Source organism: Vigna unguiculata, chromosome 8 (assembly GCF_004118075.2).
Source record: "Vigna unguiculata cultivar IT97K-499-35 chromosome 8, ASM411807v1, whole genome shotgun sequence".
Lineage (NCBI taxonomy): Eukaryota > Viridiplantae > Streptophyta > Magnoliopsida > Fabales > Fabaceae > Vigna > Vigna unguiculata.
The window spans coordinates 29,593,361-29,615,100 of NC_040286.1; the positions used below are offsets into that span (position 1 = coordinate 29,593,361).

Below are 21,740 nucleotides of genomic sequence, written 5' to 3' on the forward strand. Positions count from 1 at the left end.
TCATTTTTATATAGAAGAAATGTTCTGAGACATCATTTTTCATTTACTATTTAATTTGAGGAAATGAAAATAGACATATTTTCTTTATGATCGGTGATGATGGAGTTCTTCTCACTCACTCACCTACCCCAATTATTTTTTTTTCTGAAAAATAAATAATAAATCACTTAATTGCTTTAAGATCCAGTGTGAGAAAAATCCACCACCAAACCCTGTGCATAAGAAATATCTCCCATTTGCGCGCACTCCTCCTTCTTTCTTGGTTATATATAGCGAACAAAAAATGAATGCCTCTCCCTCACCATGATCCATGATTTTATAAAGACCCATTAACGCTTTTGTAGGATTGGAACAGAGATCAAAGAAACAGAAGAAAAAAGCAGAAAAAAGAAAAAGAAAAAAAAAAGAAAAAGAAGAAGAAGAAGAAGAAGAAGAATCAATGGCGTCCTCTGCCTGCACCAAACCCATCTTCCCCTCATCCTTCACCCTTTCTTCTTCATCTTCTTCAGAATCAAAGTCAAAACTTTCTCACGTGTCGTTCACCAACGCCATACCCATCTACCGAAAACTCTCCCATGCTAACCCCTCCAAACGCTCTTTGGCGGTCAACAATGCTTTGAAAACAGTTGACCCGACAGCAACCTCGGTGGGGAGCTCGAACTCCGAGGATGTCGGGTTCTTGGGTGAAAAGCCGACGATCTTGGTCTCCGAGAAACTTGGAGAGGCGGGGCTCAACGTGTTACGCAGTGTGGGGCACGTGGAATGCGCGTACGAGCTCTCGCAGGAGGAGCTCTGCACCAAGATCTCGTGCTGCGACGCTTTGATTGTGAGGAGCGGAACCAAGGTGACGAGGGAAGTGTTTGAGGCTGGAAAAGGGAGGTTGAAGGTGGTGGGAAGAGCCGGTGTGGGCATTGACAACGTGGATCTGCAAGCAGCCACTGAGTTTGGCTGCCTCGTCGTGAACGCGCCCACCGCCAACACTATCGCCGCCGCCGAGCACGGGATCGCTCTTCTCGCCGCCATGGCCCGCAACATTGCCCAGGCTGACGCCTCCACCAAAGCTGGTATTTTCCTTCTCTTTCTTCTTTCCTCTTCCATCATCAACCTTTGTTTCGAGATCTCATTTTTCACATCATAATCTCTTCTTGATGCCTCTGTTCGATAATCTCATCTCATATAAACCTTATCAGATCACTGATATACACATGTTTAGTCTTCATATATTCATTAGCTACACCATAAAAATAGTGTTTGTAAGTGAAGCTGTAATCGGATCTATATGTTATATATCGCACCATAATTCATAACCATATATCTAGTTTTCACATGATTCAGTGTTCTGGAGATTTTATACATACGGCTGGTATCTGTTTATACCATATTTAACAGTTAATGATTACATTTTCAATAATTTTTTATGAAATTTAAATTTAATCGATTTAGTTCAATTTATGTATACAAAATTTCTTACAATTTTATGTAATATTTAAAAATATTAAATTCAGTGTATGGTACAAAATTTAATGAGTAGATTGATTAATTCTGTATTATCAAAAAGATGTAATTTAAGTAAGTTTTATGTATGTGTAAAGTGAAGACCAACTAGTTTTGAGGTTAAGTTTGATATGAATGAAAATTCTGTTGATTTGTTGAATTTAACGATGGAAGTAAAATTTGTTGGACTAATGAGCATAAACAGACATGGATGTTTCAACTTTTGAAGTGGTAAATCATTAGTGACGTGTTGGTTGAGACATGAAATGACGTGAGACGTTGTATCTGCTTATATACATAAATGCCTGAGTACTTTATATCTGTTTACGGAGAAAAACATGTTTTATGTTATGTTGGATGTGGTTTTTGATTTAAGGGTAGGAAAATTAGAAGCTATGGGATAGGCATTGAGAGTGATTTTGTGGAGAATTTTGCAGGAAAATGGCAGAGAAGCAAGTATGTGGGAGTTTCGATGGTTGGAAAGACATTAGCAGTGATGGGTTTTGGAAAAGTTGGATCTGAAGTGGCGAGGCGTGCAAAAGGGTTGGGCATGCACGTGATTGCTCATGACCCTTATGCTCCGGCTGATAGAGCCCGTGCTATTGGCGTGGAGCTTGTGTCCTTTGCTCAGGCTATCGCCACTGCAGATTTCATCTCCCTCCACATGCCACTCACTTCAACCACCAACAAGATCTTCAATGACGACACTTTTGCCAAGATGAAGAAGGGAGTTCGCATCGTCAACGTTGCCAGAGGAGGAGTTATTGATGAAGATGCATTAGTAAGAGCCCTTGACAATGGAATCGTTGCACAGGTCAACCTCTTTTCTTTTCCCTTTTTTCTTTTTTCTTTCCTTATTCAACAGTAAAGGATAGATACAGGTCAACCATCAAAATTGAAAACTTACCTTGGTAATTTGCATAAAAGAGATTATGCATATTTCTGGTAAGAAACTGTAATTCTGATTAGAGATAAAGACAAATAACACCTAGTAACTTTATTATTCTAAAGGATTATCATGCATACAAGTTTTTCCCTTTTCAATTTTCAATGTCACTCTCCAATGTTGCACATGATTATCACATAATGGTGCCTAAAGTTACAAACTTTGTCAAAATTGCATGTGGAGCAGGCAGCTCTTGATGTCTTCACCGAAGAACCTCCATCCAAAGACAGTAAGTTAGTGCAGCACGAGAATGTCACTGTTACCCCTCATCTTGGAGCTAGCACCAAAGAGGCACAGGTTTGTTCTTCCTTCACAGTATTGCTTTCTATTATTCAATAAATTCCACACGAGTTGAGATTCTCTATTGGTTTCTTGGTGTTGTCCTGGGCAGCATTTTGATGTTGGTATATTAAAATTCATTTTAATATATTTTAAAACATCAAAATCAATGTTCATCGAACAACACAAAATATCCAGTAGTGATCCAATTTCATTTAGCTCTGTTGTGTAGCATATATGCATCATATCCTGACCATTTATACTTCACCAGGAGGGTGTTGCTATTGAAATAGCAGAGGCTGTGTTAGGAGCATTGAAAGGGGAACTCTCAGCAACTGCTGTCAATGCTCCAATGGTTGCTCCTGAGGTAAGCATTCTGAATGTGACCTTCTTGCTGTTCCTTTCCTACACTGCAACTGCAATCAATAAAAAAAACATCATGGTTGGTTGTTGTGATGTTCAGGTGCTGTCAGAATTGGCCCCATATGTGGTGCTAGCTGAGAAGCTGGGGAGACTTGCTGTGCAGTTGGTGTGTGGAGGAAGTGGGATAAAATCTGTGAAGGTGGTTTATCGATCAGCGAGAGGCCCAGATGACTTGGACACTAGACTTCTGCGAGCCATGGTTACAAAGGGCATCATTGAGCCAATATCAAACACCATTGTGAACCTTGTGAATGCAGATTTCATAGCAAAGCAGAGAGGGCTTCGCATAAGCGAGGAAAGAGTGGTTGTTGATTCATCTCCTGAGCTTCCTGTTGATTCCATCCAGGTACAGATCTCGAGCGTGGACTCCAAATTTGCAAGTGCTATAGCAGAGGGTGGTCATATCAGCATCGATGGAAAAGTGAAGTTCGGTGAACCTCACCTCACATGTGTGGGGTCCTTCGATGTGGATGTGAGCTTGCAGGGGAATCTAATCCTGTGCCGACAGGTGGATCAGCCCGGCATGATTGGTCGTGTCGGAAACATTCTTGGTGAGCAGAACGTGAATGTTAGCTTTATGAGTGTGGGAAGAACATCTCGTAGGAAGAAGGCCATCATGGCTATTGGTGTCGATGAAGAACCAAACAAGCAGGCTCTTGACAACATTGGAGCTGTGCCTGCCATTGAAGAGTTTGTTTTCCTCAAGCTGTAGTAGTTACTAATCATGGTATATACATAAATAATGAGTATGTATGGATTTTGATCAAAAGTAAAATAGCTACTCCTGCTTAAAAACAAATGTTTTGTTTTTCTTCTAGTTTTCTGGTCTTTGAGTGCACTTGCACTTCATCTAGATCTGTTTTTACATATTGGTGGACTAATCATGGATGTGATATATTCTGTTTTGGAATTTGCATTGGGTGATTTTGAGAATAAAATTAGTTGTTTTCAGCTAGTGAGTAGTGTGTGGACCTCTGAGTTTTGCTTTTTTTTTTTCTTTTTCTGGGTTTTGCTATTGCAGTATCATTGTTTCAACAAGTGGCATAGCATAGGGAATCTCACCAATAATGTAATGTACCAACTTGAACTTGCTCAAGTTGCAAGCAATAGGAGAAATCCATTTGCTTCAATATAAAGTTGCTATAACACCTATCATTAAAGGTATAAAGTTCAAAACTGGTTAGTGCAAAGAAAAGCCTGCATCAATTCACTTTATTTTAAAATTTCAATGAATTATAAAATTGTTTATGTGTATTTCTGCATTGATATTGGTTTATGTGAGTATTTCTGCATACAACTGTTAGTTTACTAAATTTGTCTTTTGTTTAAGTTGGTGTGTTTGGATATTTTTTTTATGCAAACGAAAAAAAAATGTTAAGAATTTAAGTGTGAGTCTAATAGCAGTATATTTAATAGCAGTGTTAAAAAAAGTTGTTTACTTTTTAAATCAAACCCGTATATTTTTTTCATATCCGTGGATATCCACGGGTACCCACGAGTATTTACAAAATTATTTAAAAAATAAATATTTAATCATAAATTCAAATAAAATAAAATAAAATACATCAGTGTCATAAATTTTAAATAAATTCCAAACTAACTCAAGTCCATACAAGTTCAAATAATTATAAAAATAAATATAAAACGACGTTCAACAGAATGAAAAATCTTTAATTAATGTTTTGATCAACAAGTCCACTTTCTCCGATTGATTCCTGAAAAATAATCAAATAATAAACCTCAACTATCACATGTCAAGTATTCTTATATTAATTCCATCATTTGACAACAAGCATATCATAAACGTCATTGTCTATTTAGGGTTTGATGTATATGCCCAATTTCAAAGAAGACAGAAGACAAGATGTGCAGTTTATAAGAAATTAGGACAAAATATTTTTTACTAATATATATATATATATAAGGGTATTTTTGTGAATTAAAGTTTAGTGGGTACGAGTATCCACAGGTACAGATGCTATGATATCCGTACTTGCCCCGTTAACATGCGGGTATCAAAAATACACGTATCCACAGGTAGTGGGTATTCATTTTTAATATTGATTTCCTACCCATTACGGGTTTTATCCGTGGATACCCACGAGTACAAATATTATGAGTTTGATGTAGATGTAAATAGTATAGTTATTGATTCTAATTTATTTTAGTATGGTTTATTTTTGTAATTTTATTATTTATTAATTTAATTTAGTTTTTCAATTAGTGAAAATAATTTATTTGGTTATTTTTGTTAAGTTGATATTAATTTTTTATCTGTATATTTTATGTGTCAATGAAATTTATATATATATATATATATATATATATTTAATTATTTAGTTTGTCACGAAACTTATTCGCATTTCTAATGTATTTTTCATCTTATAATAACTTTTATGTAATTATGTTAGAATGATATATATCAATCAAAATTTCTTTAGGTGTCACGTTTGAATATTTCTATTATTTTTTAATATTTTTATTTATTGTATATTTTTCTTTCACATGAGAATGTTTAATACTCGCAATTTAAGTGTTTAATAGCATAAACCTTTCATTCATTATGTAATAATAGAAAACCAAATTCTTTATTTATTATTTATTTTTGTTTCATTTGAAAAACTCTTTTATTTCTTTAAAACAGTTTTTGTTATTTCTCAACCATTGAGTATATATGTTGATATTTGAAAAGTTTTCTTATATTTCTAAAGTATTTTTATCTTATCATACACTTAATTATACATTTGTTTTTCTTTGTGCAATTTTTTTCAATAGTTTCTCAAATTGTTTATAAGACACACATTTGTTAAATTTTTTAATATTTTTTGTTGTTGTTTGTTTTCATCATGTAGAATACTATTTCAATATATTTTATCTAATTATTTTTTATTTTATAACTTATTATCAATCATACTGTAATATTTTCACTATAATTGTATAAATAATTTTTATTTACTACAATATAAAAATTTAATGTAATTGCCATGAATATTTTTTTATCACCATCCAACATAGATGGAGTTCAAAAAATATTAAAATTTCATTATTATATTTATTAGTTGTTCTTTGCATCATTTTGATCAAGTGATGTATTATTTGGAGATGACAAGAGTTTCTTGATCACTTACTAATGTAGCCAAAAATAATTCAAGCGTAAAAAAAATCTATTTTGTGCTAGACAAGGTTCAAACTCACATCCACTCAATTATTAAGTATATGCACAACCATCAACCTATAAATGTTTCATGACATATCATGCACACATACACTCATAACATCAAGCCACGTGTTCATATATGCGCCCACAATACATTAAATAATTAAAACCTAAGTCATAATTAAACCTAAGTCAAATACATTAATGACATACACAAGACTTAAACCTAAGTCCCCTCAAATGCACCAAGCGTGTCATAATTAACCACTTGAATTATAATTTTCCACATTAATTAGTTTATAGATTCATTCCCTCATATTTATTAAATAAATATTTATTTATTTATTTAATTTTTCCTGGTCTTATAATATCTAAAAAATTTATAAATTTTAACCGAAAAAAATATAAATATTTTTATTATCATCATTTTATATCCAAAAATATATAAAATTTATCATAATTAACTTCTAGAATTTTCATATGGTGAATGATAAATGAATGAAATCTATCAATATTTGAAACTTTCTGTTATGTTTCAATAGATAGGTAATTTAATGGTTCCATTGGATCCAACTTCAAGACTTGACAGGTTGATGTAATATACTTCATATTTAATTCATATATCACGATGGAAGCTCAATAAATATTTGAAGTTAAATGATCAAGATTGTACATTAAATATATGTTTTCCGAAAGTAAACTTTTAATTTCGCTGTGTTAAGTTAATCCTTTTGTTCTTTCTGTGAAATTGTTAGGTTTCTCTTAAATCCTTGCAGGATATCTATTGCATGTTTATAATTCCAATTATTTGTGAAGCATTTGTTTATATTATTACTTTCTATAATAAATAAGAAGGTACAATCAAAATAAACAATAATAAAAATTATCCTTGCTTTTGCATAGCAAAAATTAAAATAAGATTATATAATATTGTGAAATAAAAATATATATTTCAAATAATTAGCTACGCACGTAAAACAAAAAACTGTATTCCTAGATAGATTTAAATTAGTGTCTAACAAGAAGAGGCTATTTTTAAAAAATATATATTTAACATATTAAGAAATAAAAACTTAATATTAATTAATAGTTTAAAATTTAAATATAGTGCACATAAATCTAATAAATGATTACTTCGTGGATGAAGAAGCTGTGGAGGTTCTTAAATCTATTTAAATTTAAAAAACTATAAAGAAAATTTGTTACATACATTGTTTTATAGAGAGGAGCAAGGAGGGGAGTGTATAGAAGAGAAAGAAGATTGGGGTTGTGTTGAGGGTTAGGGTTAGGGTTTGATCGCACGCAATGGCTGGCACCGGCATCCACCCATACCATCAGCAATGGCCCCCAGCGGCGGCGGCTCCTCCTCCGCCACCTCCAGCGGCCGCCGCCGCACCTCCTCACGCCGGCGATGAGGTTCGAACGATATTCATAACCGGTCTTCCCGAAGACGTGAAAGAGAGGGAACTTCAGAATCTGCTGAGATGGTTACCCGGCTTTGAAGCTTCTCAATTGAATTTTAAAGCGGAAAAGCCAATGGGCTTCGCTCTGTTCACGGCTCCGCACCAAGCACTGGCGGCCAAAGATATTCTCCAGGACATGCTCTTCGATCCCGACACCAAGTCCGTTCTCCACACTGAGATGGCCAAAAAGAATCTCTTCGTGAAAAGGGGTGAGCTTCTTTTAAGGTTCAATCTATAGCTGTAACTGAAATCGAAACCTTTGCTTGCTTCGCATTTGCTAACTCTAATTCTTCGTGTTAATGGCCCCCTTTTCATTGTTTCTTTGTAGGAATTGGAGCTGATGCGGGTGCTTTTGACCAAAGTAAACGATTAAGAACGGCTGGGGATTATACACATACTGCTTATACATCTCCGTCCCCTTTTCATCCTCCCCCGCCACCTGTTTGGGGTCCACATGGGTAAGCACCACCGATATATTTGACACCCACTCCATGAAAATTAAGGAATTTTTATCTCAATGTAATAATTTTAGTTTGCAATGGCATTGATTTTATTTATTTCAATGTGTTTGCTCTTAGTTTGTGACGGTTTTTCTATGGTACAGATACATGGCTCCGCCGCCACCTCCTCCATATGATCCATATGCGGGCTATCCGGTTGCACCTGTACCAATGCCTACTCCTGCACCCATAGCAGCACCTAGTAGTTATGTTCCAGTTCAGGTGAGAGTGGCTGAAAATGTGAATATTGCTTTAATGTATGTTTGGAACTGCCTCAGGAAATCTTTATGTTCGCGTAGTCTCTCTGTCAACCCTCCCCATAGCAGCAGCTTCTGCATGAAAATCTAACTTGATGTGAATTTATTCTTTGCAAATGTGTTCCTAGTCAATGATTATATCATCACTCCACGTCCCACATTGGTCAACTCATTTTAAACGGGGAACATGGGTTAACACATTTAGTTTCACTTGATTTCCCCATCAATGATCACTCCATGTCTTGCAATGTTTAGCTCATATTTTAAAAGGGGATATGGGTTCATGCATTTATTTTCACATCATTTTTCCATCAATGATTAAGTTATCACTCCTTGTCTTGTAATCTTCAGCTCATGTTTTAAAAGGAAGGTTTTTAAATCCGAGTTTACCCATTCTATATGATATGAATATGACACTTGCCCATTGAAAATCTCTTTTGGTCACAAAGGACCTGATATCTGCTCTGGATAATTTATTTCACATCATTAATTTAACAAATGGTGAATTTATCCACATAGTACTGTGTTCATGACATAGTGAACAGTCATGTAAGAGTTCTGGTATTTTATTTCCAAATGGGTATAGGTGGGGAGACATTAGCTTTGAGTTTACTGGATAAGTTGTTGAATGTTGACCTAACTGGTATTCTGTGTACATATTATGATGATCACCATCCACACGTATATAACTGCAATTGTGCAAACCCAAATTAAAAACACATTTCTTAGATATTATCAAAATAAAAAAAAATTATAAATCATTCTCATCATAAATTACTTTCTATTATTTACATATATAATAAATATATAAATAGAACAATTTCCATCTTTGGTTTATGAAGAGACAATGTTTCTATGTTTTTATATTACACTTTGTTTCTTGTTTTATTGGATAATAATGCATTAAAAAATGTGAACACTTCACCAACACGTGCCATTGAAGTATCCAAAAGTATTGGTATCAGATTCAAGAAACAAAGAAAGTACTAGTGTTCATAGGTTTGGATACTTTATTTGATAATAATGCATTGAAAAAATGTGGACACTTCAACACATACTAATGAAGTATCCAAAAAGTATTGGTATCAGATATGTGTAACGAATAAAAGTACTAGTCTCCATAGGTTTGAATACTTCATCAAGTTGTCTTGGTGAAGTACCCTATCATATACAAATACGAGAACCAAAAACCAAATTGAAGTGCTGGTGCTTTATGGATCACAATTGTAAATCTCTTAGATGACTGTACATTAGTTACTCATATCAGTGTAAGTAAACAAAGGTTTTGTTAATTTTACGTATAATATAATATATTGAGTATTCTTATGGCTGGAAAAAGTCCAAGTTGCTTTTTAGTTGAGTTCTTATCTTGCTTTATTTTTTTTTTCTTTGCCAAGTTATCTGATTTTTTTTCTGTTTTTTTTTTTGTAACTTTCTAATTTAGATTTGGTTATACACAATAGTAAATGATATAGTGTGTTGCTATCTCTAACTTTATTATTTTGAATAGAACACAAAAGATAACCCTCCTTGCAACACCCTGTTTATTGGGAATTTGGGAGAGAACATAAACGAGGAAGAAGTAAGGGGCCTTTTCAGTGTGTAAGTACATTTACTCCTTGGCCACTGGTTCTTATGTTCAGTTTACATGGCATTTTCTATCTCAAAAGACTCAGAACAATATTTTGATCAACTTTGTGTTGCAGACAACCCGGTTTTAAGCAAATGAAGATTTTGAGACAGGAGAGGCATACAGTTTGCTTCATTGAGTTTGAAGTCAGTGATCTTTCAATAAAATTTTGTCTAACTTGTTAATTGGTGAATACTTGTGCTTTGTTTCTGGTGAATTTTCCTTGGTTTGACTTTCCATGACCTATTGCAGGACGTGAATAGTGCTACCAATGTGCACCATAACCTGCAGGGTGCTGTTATCCCAAGTTCTGGCTCCGTTGGCATGCGGATACAATATCCTTTTCTATATTGTCAAGCACCCTGATATTTTCTTTCTGATCCTCTCCCCTTGTTTACTTTTCAAAAGTTGACTGTGCATCTGCGGTTGTAGCTCTGGAGACTACGGCAGACATTTTTACTAAAATGTTTGCATTTGTAACATCATACCACGAATTTGTTTTTTCCTTTTTTACTTTAATGTGACTGAGCATCAATGATACTAGAACCATGGATTTCTTTTAATTCAACTACTTTTTATGGGTTTAATTGTTTTGCAGTCCTATCTAAACATGAATACAGCTGCATGTGTTAGTGCTTTATATGTCAAAATCATATAGTAAATCTTATGATTTGGGGTTTATATGTTTCCAGTGTTGTTTTTTTTTCTTATCATCCATTATCCCTTAAGTTGGATTCAAAAGTTCTTATCCTTGGAATTCAGTTTGGTACAAATTTAGTTGTGGTTCTGTTATGTGCAGGGAATTTCTTTTGGTGTTTTTCTTGACTTCTCAGTAGATATTCAAAAAATCCATTTGGAAAGAGGAAAGATAATATTCCTATTGCTGTTCCCACTGCTAATGGAGCTCCACCAACAATGACTTATCAGTAGCTTGAAGGGGATGTAATCTGTTCTTTATGCTCCGACAAATATTACCACATAATAGGATGCATCTTGCTGCTGTCACATGCATCCATTGATCATCAAGTCATCGCCATTAGCATCCTTGCTCATGTGAATGAATGCACAGTGGCATCATATACATACATTTGGCTATGTTATACTAATCGGACATGCATTTCTTGGCAACATGTGTTGGTTCCCAGATTACTTTTATAGGCGTTTAGATGGTATTATCACCTGTAGAATTGATGCATGGGTCTAAATTTTGTTTAAATTGTGTGCTTTCTGGTCATATATACATTCTGTGTACATTGGCATTAGGAATGCTTATTCAAACAAGCTTTTGGCTTGTATTTTCTAACTTTAGGTTCATCTGGTGCTTATTTGACATGACATCTTATGCTGATACTTCTATTACATATCACGACCTGGCTAGGATCTGGAGAAATAAGGATGTTATAGCAATGGTCATGCTACCCTTTCCACTATCATATTACCATTTTCATTACACCATATTTAACATTTTCCCCCATTTTCAATCCGTCATTCATGACTCCATTTAATCAGAGCATTAATGTTGATGCTTTGATATTCAAGCTATTGAGACCTGTTTAAAGGAAATCCCCGGAGTTATATATTGTCTGATTTATACAGGATTTCAATACGAGAAAGCATCCTTTCATAATGGGAGATCCATTACTGCTGCTGCCATATCGTTGGAGGTAATCTTTGTTTGCTTGGGTGAACTACAATCAAATTTAGGTTGCAACTTCTGTCGATTATCAAGTGAAGCCTCCCCGAGTTATTATACTCATTAAACAGTTCACTGACTTATTTTTTCCACGACATGCTAATTCTTTGCTAGTTTTGAAAATCTATTATTGTAGCAAAAGTTTAATTTGTGTAACAGAAGAGACTCATAGGTCAAGAATAGATCCCGAGGAAAATGGAGTAAGGGCTGTAGAATCCTCACCTTACTACTGGGTTCATTATTATTTATGAACAGTGGTCCGAGTTTTGCAATGAAAATTGCAACTTCGGAGTTGAGTATCAAACTAGAGAGACATCAATTGTTGTATTAAATTCAATTCTACCCAACATCAATTGTGTTAGAACTAAAGCCAACAATTGACCGTTATTAACGGGCATTTTGTCGCGGACTACGTTTGCAGTCTTTTCCAAAGGAATGAAATGACATTTTAGCAGCTTTATCAAGCAAGTGTTTAGTTATGCATTTACAATACTCTGAACGTGTAAATAAAATTCAATTCCACACGTCAACAATGTTACTTTAGTAAGCATAACGTTAATTTAATTATTTCATAAATTTAATAGAACAATAAAATGGGTTTCAAAATCGCGCTTAGGTCTCTACAATTTTAATAACGTCCATACGAGAACATCTGTTTAAATTAAAATAACTTGAATTTTGATCCTTTATTAAATTCTTCATTGCATTTTTTATGTTGTAATGGTTTTGCAAAACTATATTATTTAGAAATAAATTTGATTGCTTTTATAGTTCAAAACTAAATCGATGATGTATAAATTTTATTTTATTAGACGTTTTACAGATTACACTTTTAAGCGCTAAAATAGTCAATCCAATCTGTCAACTTAAGAATCAGTGTCATGAAACAAATAAAATTTAAAGAAATTTAAAGTAGACTTATTTGAAAAGAATAATTTTTGAGAATGCGAACAAAATAATGAAGTCAACAACATTTACAAACCAACAAGCAAATTGACAGGAGGAAAAAGGAAAAAATATTGGAAAACTTAATCTACAGAAATGCAATGAGGAGATAGATCTCGATAGAGTACAAAAATCTGCTTACCAATTTCACGAATGACTTAATTTACAAGGATGCAACTATGCCTCACGAACTATTATGCGATCTCACAGATGAAATTGACTGAGCAGACACCGACGCAGTAGGGCTGCTAACTTCTCTCTCCCCATTTATTTCTTTTGGCTTTCCACTTAGTCTCTCCATTACATCTTGACATATGTCGTTAAACCATTCGTCTTCTGGCAGTTCTCTGCCATTCAAATATATATTAACATAACAATTTCCTTTTAAATCACAATTTTTAACAGAAAATACATTTGCAGAAACATTTACTTAATGTAATGATAGAATGTTGATGATGACAACGGTTACTTACCTATATGGATCCATCCCTGTTGCAGAAAATGCCGCCATCGCTTTTGTTATAATCTCATTCACAATTCGTTGCAAATTTCTTGACAAGTACCGACCGTGCGAAGCAAAACATACGACAAACTTCATATCCAGATAGAACTGCACAACGTAAGAAAAAAATTATGTGGCCACAGTAAACTTTTCCGTTCACGAGGTCAACCATGTAAACTTGCATCTATTAATTGTGAGGAAAATTCATTCAGCAAGGTCAATGTTGTCAATTTAATTTTTAAATAATAGAGTAGAGAATATGGAAAATTTTCTTGAGGGGGAGGAACAATTATTTTCAGTGTTCTCCAATAATGGAGATGAAAGTATGACCAGAATCTAAGTGATTAGCATTGTTAAAGTGGTTTCTCCATGTTTTTGATAATAGCACAGACTAATTGATATTTGACACTTGTATCAAACAACAAATCTTGCATCAAATGAAAAATAATCAGTAATTACTTAGGCTAATGTATTTATTTTCGTGTCTTCCAATTTGTTTTGGATTATTTCTACATTTACTTTCAATTAATTATTTCAGTATTATTCAAATAAATTAGAAAGTATTTATTACAAACTAAATTAAAATTTGGTCACCCTTTAATTTTTTATTTATAATTTTGGCTTCATCTTTTTTCACACGATTTTGGTTTTCCTATTTTATAAAATTGGAAATTTTGGTTCGTTCCACAATTCTGCTTATAATTATCTCCTCTAATTTTTAAATTTTAATTAATTACATTATCTTTTGATGGTTCTTTGAATGATTTCTGGTTTAAGGTTCAACTGGATCAAAATAAAAGAAAAAAAAATGTATCCAAAATTGAGGTTTAGACTAAAATTGCATTTTTTTTAAATAAATCAAAATTGCGAAAAAAAATAGGAGTACCAAAATCGTGGATCATGAATTAAATAGAGACCACAATTGCAATTAGTCTTTATTATTTAAAGTTCTTTTAAGCACTGTTTGTTTATTAGAAATAAGGCCAGACTTTGATCTATATAAGTAATAGAAAACTTGAGCCTCACATATTTATCCTAAACAAAAACTCTCCTATTTAGATTGCAATTGAAGGCATCAATTTTTGTTTGTTCTGGCAGTAACCAAAACAAAAAGAAATCTATATGATATTATACTAAAAAACTCCAATGTCATACCTGTTGAAGACCAAGGGGACCTAACGGCCTGGGCCCTTCCTCAATATCATCCCAAAAGCTCTGGTCTTCTGAAAGCCACAACATAACAGTTTCTGTAAGTCTCATCAAGAGCAGCGTAGCAAATCTTTCCCTCCCTACAAACATATCTGCTGCTATATTGGCCATTCGGTTTAGTTTTACAAAAAGCTCCTGAACAATAAAATAGTAGCCTCATCAGATACTTGAATAATATTTGTAGTATAACTCGGCAATTAAGTTAGAAGATAATTTGCAATGACTTTAGCATAAAAGAAAAGATAATTCATATAATCCAACATGTATGAAACGAGTTATAAAGAATAACGGCTCTGTAATCCAAATCCAACCTAGAAGAAGGCCACAGAAGATATATTCGTTATAGAAATTCAATGGAGAAAAGGATATGAAGAAGGACTCCGCTTGAAAATTAAATTCACATATAGGCAATATATAGGAAGATATAAAATAATCATGTATGCTTGGGAAAATAGGAGGTTAAATGCTTCAGCGCTCTCAGTTTACACACACATATACTAATGATATACACTACAAGTGTAGACATTTTTCTACACACGCATCCGATGGAAATTCATCTTATTGCCGCACCATGTCAATAAATAGCAATCTGTCCCCTTTAAAGTGAATATTAGGTACAATAAGTAACCTTGAACGTTTGGTTGATGAGAAAATGGTTAATATTCAAACACAAACATGATTTGATGGGCATGAATGGTAACATCAACATTTGATTTTTTCATAGATGAATTTTATTTACTTTACCCTCTGAAGGAACTGCTCAATTTACAGGAACCAGATCCAGTGAATAAGATGATGTGAAAGTAAAGTGAATTCTTACGCGATGCTAGTGTAAACAAACTCACTAACATGTGAGAGATGACTACGACCAATTCGATCTTTAAAATATAGAAGATAGAAATAGATAGGCTGCTAGCGCCTCAAGCTTGATCATGATGCACATAAACAACATATATTGTATGATTTCTTTCGTGATTATAAAGTTGATGCGTGTGTAAGAAATGGCACAATGTTTAATCCCTTTTGGTAGGTAGAGGGAGACATTTAACCACAAGAATGAACACAAACAAAACAGTGAATTCATATATTAGGACTAAGAACTTCCATAGTCAGCCAGCTATGTAAGGTTAAGGTTAATACTCAATAGTAACAGATACTTCAAGAAAATTATTTTGCTCAGTACCATGATTAAGCAGCTATTTCAGAATGCATACTTAGATTTCAAATAAACCAATACTTGGAAATGGGAAAACTTAGTAATGCACTAATTTGAAGACATTATTATTAGCTGAAACTCAATGAAAGACATAAAATTTTGTAGGTCCTATTCATACTCATTTAATGATTTCCATTTTTCATTTTCTAACTACTAATAAATTTCAAGCAATAACAGTGTCATTAGCACTTCCCAATTTGTAATTCACTCTTCCGAATAATGAGGCAAATAAGAAAATCTGTAGATAAATATTCACTAAAGAATCAGATATCCAAAATACCTGAAAAATCAAAGATGGAAGCCATTCAATTTCTTCAGCATTTCCATCCATATTTATATACATGTCAGCAGTAAGATGACTATCACCTTCCTCAGTAAAAATTAGATCCAGTGCATGTTGACGACAGAATGAATCTTTTAATCTGTCCACTGAACCAACAAGTCTTCTCCTCCATTCTCTTTGTTCAGGATGACGATTTTGTCTTTCGGAGTTTCTTCTTCGATTATCATCATTGTAGGCAGCTTGATTTATGGGGGAAAGCTTCATAGCTGCACGTGGAAGTAGTTCATCAGCTAGTAATGAGGCATTTGCTAACAATGCAATTTGCTGATCCTCAGTCTCAGCCATGCGTACAATTTTGTTTCCAGAATCTTCAAAGCTCGCCTCTTCCTCCATTGATCCTGGTAATGCTTTTATGAGCGTGTTCACATAGGAGTTAAATACTTGAAACAATCCCTCCAGGGCTTGGCCTCCCAACTGCATGCTAAGCAGTGGTCCTACATCCTCAAAGAAGTCCTGTATACAGAACATCCAGTATGAAGTGAAATAACAAAATAAATCCATTAAAACGAAACAGGAAACATATATAGAACTTGGTATAGATCTAAACAAGATTAAAATGTGCACGAGTATGTATTCTGTACGAAGGCAGTTATTTCTTCAGTAAGAACACGCGAAGCATAGAAGATTCAACAGCACAAGACTAAAAATATTTAAGTATATTCACTTAAAGAATCGAAATAACAAATATTTTGTACACTTAGTTTTTGAACATCTACTCCCACTGTCCCAAGCAATGCAACATCTCTGTTCAGTACTTCAGTCTAACAAGTCAAAACTGAAATTCTCACCTGGACCATCAAATTAAAGCGATGGGCACTGCTTGTAAGTTTATGTTGAAATGCTGTTGAATTACTAATGGATAAACTTGAAGGCCTACTACTCTGACGACTAGCTGTAGGAGGGTATGTAAGTACCCAATCATCAGCCGCGGCCAAAGCAGCAGTACTCTCTTGAATTCGTTTCAAATTAGCATCTAGTGCTTGCTCAACACTAGGCCTAAAAAGTTTCAACAGCACGGGACAAAGGGCTAGACCACGAGCTTCCAACAATGAGCAATGACCCAATGCTATTTGAACACACTCTGCAGCAGCTCTTAAACCTCCTGCAGCTGCTGATGAAGCTAATGCATGCCTTTTCACCAGAAGAGCAAAGGCCTCTGTTTGCTTTGTAGCCCACATCACAAGTTCCGAAGTATAAGCTGGCTCCTCACCAAAAATAGCCAAAGAATCACTGGCAGCTTGAGCAACTGCAGAGAATACCAGTTGGGCTAGAGCAGCAGTATATGCTCCACCATATGAGGTGCTTGATGGTCGGAGACTTTGCATATTATACTGATACCGTTGTTGATGGGCATTAAGTAGCAAGCTGTGGGCATTGGGACCATCTCCAAGCCTTTTAAGGGCGGAAACTGATGCACGGAGCTCAGCACCACGTGTGGAGGGTTGACAAGCAGCTTCAGTTAACTGATCGGCTAGCTTTTGTCTACGTTCAGCAATGGAATTCTGTAGGGACAAAAGTACCAACGGGCTGATAAACTTCATCTCTTTAGCCTCAGAAACTACACGCTCTCCTTCATCGAGAGCAGCCAAAGCCTCTTCCACCCGCCTTTCAGCCAAGAGAACATCCAAGAGATCAGGAAACTCTACCAACCATTTGTCTAGGTCTGATATCTCCTTATCTTCGGAATCTGATGTAGCATTTACAGAAAAACCATCAGAATTTGAAATTGATAATGATTCGATGTGAACTCCTTCAGCTAAACCATGTATCAAGGCAGCTTGTGTAGAGAGCAGGTTTCTAATAGATGAAAGCTCCCCCTCCAAATCAGATATCTCCTTAGATGTTCTGTAATATTAATATTGCTAAGATTCAAAATATGACCCACAACATATCAGCTAAGTAACATTAGTTAAAACACATTGCAGCAGCTACTCTTTCAGGTCCAAACATAGAAGGGGTAAAATATCTTAAAACGAAGAGTAAAGAAAAAACTCTAATGTACCTTCTATTTTGCATTTCTTCCACAAAACTCCCTCTAATTCTAGAACATACACAAAATCCCTCCTATTTTTTAAATATGTTACATTTAAACCCACAGCTATTATTTGGTATAACTTTGATATCCCGATTATAGATTTTGTCACATTATACAAACCTCCTCTTGTTAAACACTACATAAAATCCCTTCCATTTCATAAATACATAATTTCACCATTTTATAGTAAAAAATTGAAATTATTAAATCCTTAAAAGACAGGTTTTACAATATTATTAGAGTAACACATAAAAATAAACAGTAAATTTATTATTTCATATTCAAAATAAAATATTACTTCATTTTTTTGTAACAAAACTCTAATAAAAGCTTAGTCATATGAATAATTAATAGGATCCAATTAAACTATTTACTTAAAATTGTTTTTAAAAAATTGAATAATAGAATTTTTATTACTTCGTTATGTTTTTTTATTGCAATAATTTTGAAATAACTTTTGTCATTGATAATTTTTTTTAATAACATTATTAAATTTTTTTCATTTCCTTCAATCATTTCAATGTTATCTTAACATTTTTGTATCTTTAAATATTAAATAATTTAAAATTTTTATTATTATATTAGTATTTGATTGCAATGTATATAAAATATAGGGGTGTTTGTGTAAAGTTTACGAAATAGACTGGACAACGGATTTTGTGTAATTGGTCAGAATCTGTGAAAATAATATTTATCTCAATTAATTTAAAAAAAAAAGGTTTTGTGTTTGCCTATCTCAATTTATAAACTAGGAGGAATTTGAGGAAGTTTTTTTAAAGTGCTTTTGTTTTTGAGATGTAAAATAGAAGGGAGATTGGAGTAATTAAGAAAAAAAAAGGTACATGAACTACCCTCTCCCCAACCAACACACCCAAACATTCAGGGAGGGAGATATTTCGCCCAAACAAAATAAGAATTACCAGTGTCTGATGCTAAACACCCTTTTTCCAATAATATGCTGATATAATATTTATTTGATATCATATGATGTTACAACTAAAATATTGGGACATTTTTAGAATTTTTAAAGCACCATAAGATTTACACAGGTTGCGTACAAACCACTGAAACCCAAATTTTCAAAACCAAACCAATTAAATTGGTAAGCAGTCCACCAGACTTCTAAAACTGGAGAATGAGAACCAATCTCAAAACCATTAAAACAATGCAAACTGATTGTAGTTTGACTGGCTGAACTGGTTGAAAGATAATTTTTATTCCTATACCACTCAAAATACTTCAGTTATTAGGGAAATAAAGGCAGAACTAGGCTGTGGTAGATGACTGTTTGTTAAACACTAAAGCATTGGTGTTTATTAGTAAAGTGATTTTGTTTATATAGATATCATGGTTTCTATAACAACATTTGTGTACTTAAGTACTTAATATATGTTTTGCTAATATTGTTTACAAGTCTAACAAAATTTTAGTTAGATTTCACCACCTTGAATCTCTTTCTTTATTAGTAAAAGGACCAATGCAGTTTTCAAAATATTGATACAAACTGGCACAACTAACCGTATGAAGGCTGCATAGTTAGCATAGACACTTCGACGCATCTCCTCAGCAGATGCCTTCTTCAAGTCCACCAAATATGTGCACAATTGCTTAATTTCCTGAGGAACAAAATATCTTTACTTAGAGCATGTTCGGAACATCTGAAATCTTAGATTACAGCTGTTTTTTTCAGAAAAAAAATATTATTTGTGAAATAAGCTATATTCAGGAAAATAACTTAAATTTGAAAGAAAATATGGAGAAATAAGTTGTTCTTTTGACTTGAAAATCCGAAACTTACGATCATTTTTTCAACAGTTCCATGTTTCCAGCATCATACACTCTTTTTTATATATCAAAACTGTTTTTTTTCATCCAAACGAACTTAATTATCTTACAATCACTTTTCAACAAACTTATCGACACATAGAACCTTCTGATTATAGTCAGTAATACATATAATTGATTATTAAAATAATATAATTTTGCAGTTGTCGCAAGCACACCCTTAATGTGAAGGTCAAGAAAATTTTTCTCTACCTGGTGGGAACTAGGCGGATCCAATAACAGGTTTCAGCACTACATATGACTTTTTCTTTTATCAGCCAGCACTACACATGACATGACTAAAGCCTTGTTTAGATAATTTTGTCCTTACGACTTTATAGGAGAAGAAAATAAGAAAAATAAATCAAATAAGTTTCTCCAGCAGCTAAAATTAGCTTATGCAGAAGCTAATTTGTAGAAGATCTCTTGTATTAGCTTCTCCAAAATCTTCTTTTTAACTTGTATAAGCTAATTTCAGCTTAAGAAGAAACTCTTTTCATTTTTCTACTCATTTTCTTCTCCTTCTAGTGCTTATGGAGTAGTTTGTCCAACTCTAATTGAAAGCTATTTCACAACTACATGAGTCCTAAATAGATGTTGAAGGAGACATGTATCTAATAGCCATATATAGCACAGAGAAGGTAGGAAAGAAACTACAAACTTTCCCTTTTCAGCCAGTAAAAGGAGTCAATTACAAATAAAAGCCATCTCAAACTGTAAAATTTATGAATAACAGGATTGACAAAGGATATCACATGTTACCGAGGTGTACCACATGATACTTCAGTCTAAAATAAAGCTTGTCCTCTCTTGACTTCCTAGCTTTAAGGAGTGACTTTATTTTGAATTAAAAATCAACTTAGATTCTACTGTCAAGAGAAAATTAAAAGAAATGAAGCATGCAACGATGAACTTCATATGTCTAAGTCTAACCAGTTGGATGATCTTCCCAGGCCTCAACACAAGCATCATTTAGGTATAAATAATAATTAAGCTTCTACTATTGAGATATCAACGAATACTCAATTACCGTAACATGACACACAAGCAAAAGAAAGAGAAATCATTCACCAAATTTTCACTGTACATTACTTTCGTTTGTTTATGCTGTGGCAAAAAATGCATCTCCTCGTGAGGAAAAATTTAGCAAGCATCTATAAACTTGCGAATATAGATTTACAATTTAAACTGAGTTTTGAAAAAAAAAAAACGAGGTACTACGAACGAACGCAATCCAAAAGGCTTGGAACGGATCACTGAATATACAACTAATAGGACACGGTAAAGATGAAAATGAAATGAACCTTATCGTTGAGGGAGCAATTGGACTGCACATAGGACTCTGCGTCGAATTTTTCAGTCTTGAAGGGATTGAGACCTTCTTCAAGCTTAGGTCCATTTTCCTTCGCACTCGTCACTGAGCTTCTCGACCGAGTCGTCTTCCCCGTCGCCATATCCACAGATTCCAACTGAGACGAGATCACCAACCACCGAACTTTAGGGTTCAAATTCAAACACTGGAATCCAAAACGTAGATCGATCTACGCACGAATAAGAGAGGAAGCTCACTCAGCAGCACGGAGGAGAAGAAGAAAAGGAGAAGACTCTGTTTCCGTTTCGTTTCAATTTCAATTTCTCTGATCCCTAACAACGCGGTGAAGGCAAGAGTTAAGCTTGCCCCGGAGAGAGAAGATAGGAGAAGATTGCCAGCACACCACGCCTTATTTTTTCTTTTCTTCTCTGAAAATAAAATAAATAAACAAAATAATTTGCTTTTCGTTCTAACTTCTCCAACTAATAATAACTTGCTTCTCCAAATACACT

At 34.0% G+C, this 21,740-nt stretch overlaps 3 protein-coding genes across 3 annotated transcripts; 2 read left to right on the top strand and 1 right to left on the bottom strand.

Moving 5' to 3' along the window:
* The first annotated feature begins 207 nt into the window (after window positions 1-207).
* On the top strand, window positions 208-4,097 carry LOC114194083 (D-3-phosphoglycerate dehydrogenase 1, chloroplastic-like). Its single transcript, XM_028084133.1, has 5 exons — window positions 208-1,064; window positions 1,932-2,308; window positions 2,627-2,737; window positions 2,991-3,086; window positions 3,183-4,097. The coding sequence occupies exons 1-5, from the start codon at window positions 440-442 to the stop codon at window positions 3,852-3,854; spliced, it is 1,881 nt and encodes a 626-aa protein (XP_027939934.1). The 5' UTR covers window positions 208-439; the 3' UTR covers window positions 3,855-4,097.
* A 3,409-nt stretch (window positions 4,098-7,506) lies between these two features.
* LOC114194348 (U1 small nuclear ribonucleoprotein A) lies at window positions 7,507-12,302 on the top strand. Its single transcript, XM_028084510.1, has 7 exons — window positions 7,507-7,971; window positions 8,091-8,220; window positions 8,367-8,484; window positions 10,030-10,121; window positions 10,226-10,295; window positions 10,402-10,484; window positions 10,986-12,302. The coding sequence occupies exons 1-7, from the start codon at window positions 7,605-7,607 to the stop codon at window positions 11,077-11,079; spliced, it is 954 nt and encodes a 317-aa protein (XP_027940311.1). The 5' UTR covers window positions 7,507-7,604; the 3' UTR covers window positions 11,080-12,302.
* A 436-nt stretch (window positions 12,303-12,738) lies between these two features.
* Window positions 12,739-21,674, bottom strand: LOC114194367 (exocyst complex component EXO84B). Its single transcript, XM_028084540.1, has 7 exons — window positions 21,221-21,674; window positions 19,611-19,708; window positions 16,846-17,902; window positions 15,995-16,510; window positions 14,445-14,633; window positions 13,261-13,397; window positions 12,739-13,134 (listed from the first exon to the last, which is right to left on the bottom strand). The coding sequence occupies exons 1-7, from the start codon at window positions 21,368-21,370 to the stop codon at window positions 12,972-12,974; spliced, it is 2,310 nt and encodes a 769-aa protein (XP_027940341.1). The 5' UTR covers window positions 21,371-21,674; the 3' UTR covers window positions 12,739-12,971.
* Window positions 21,675-21,740: the final 66 nt, after the last annotated feature.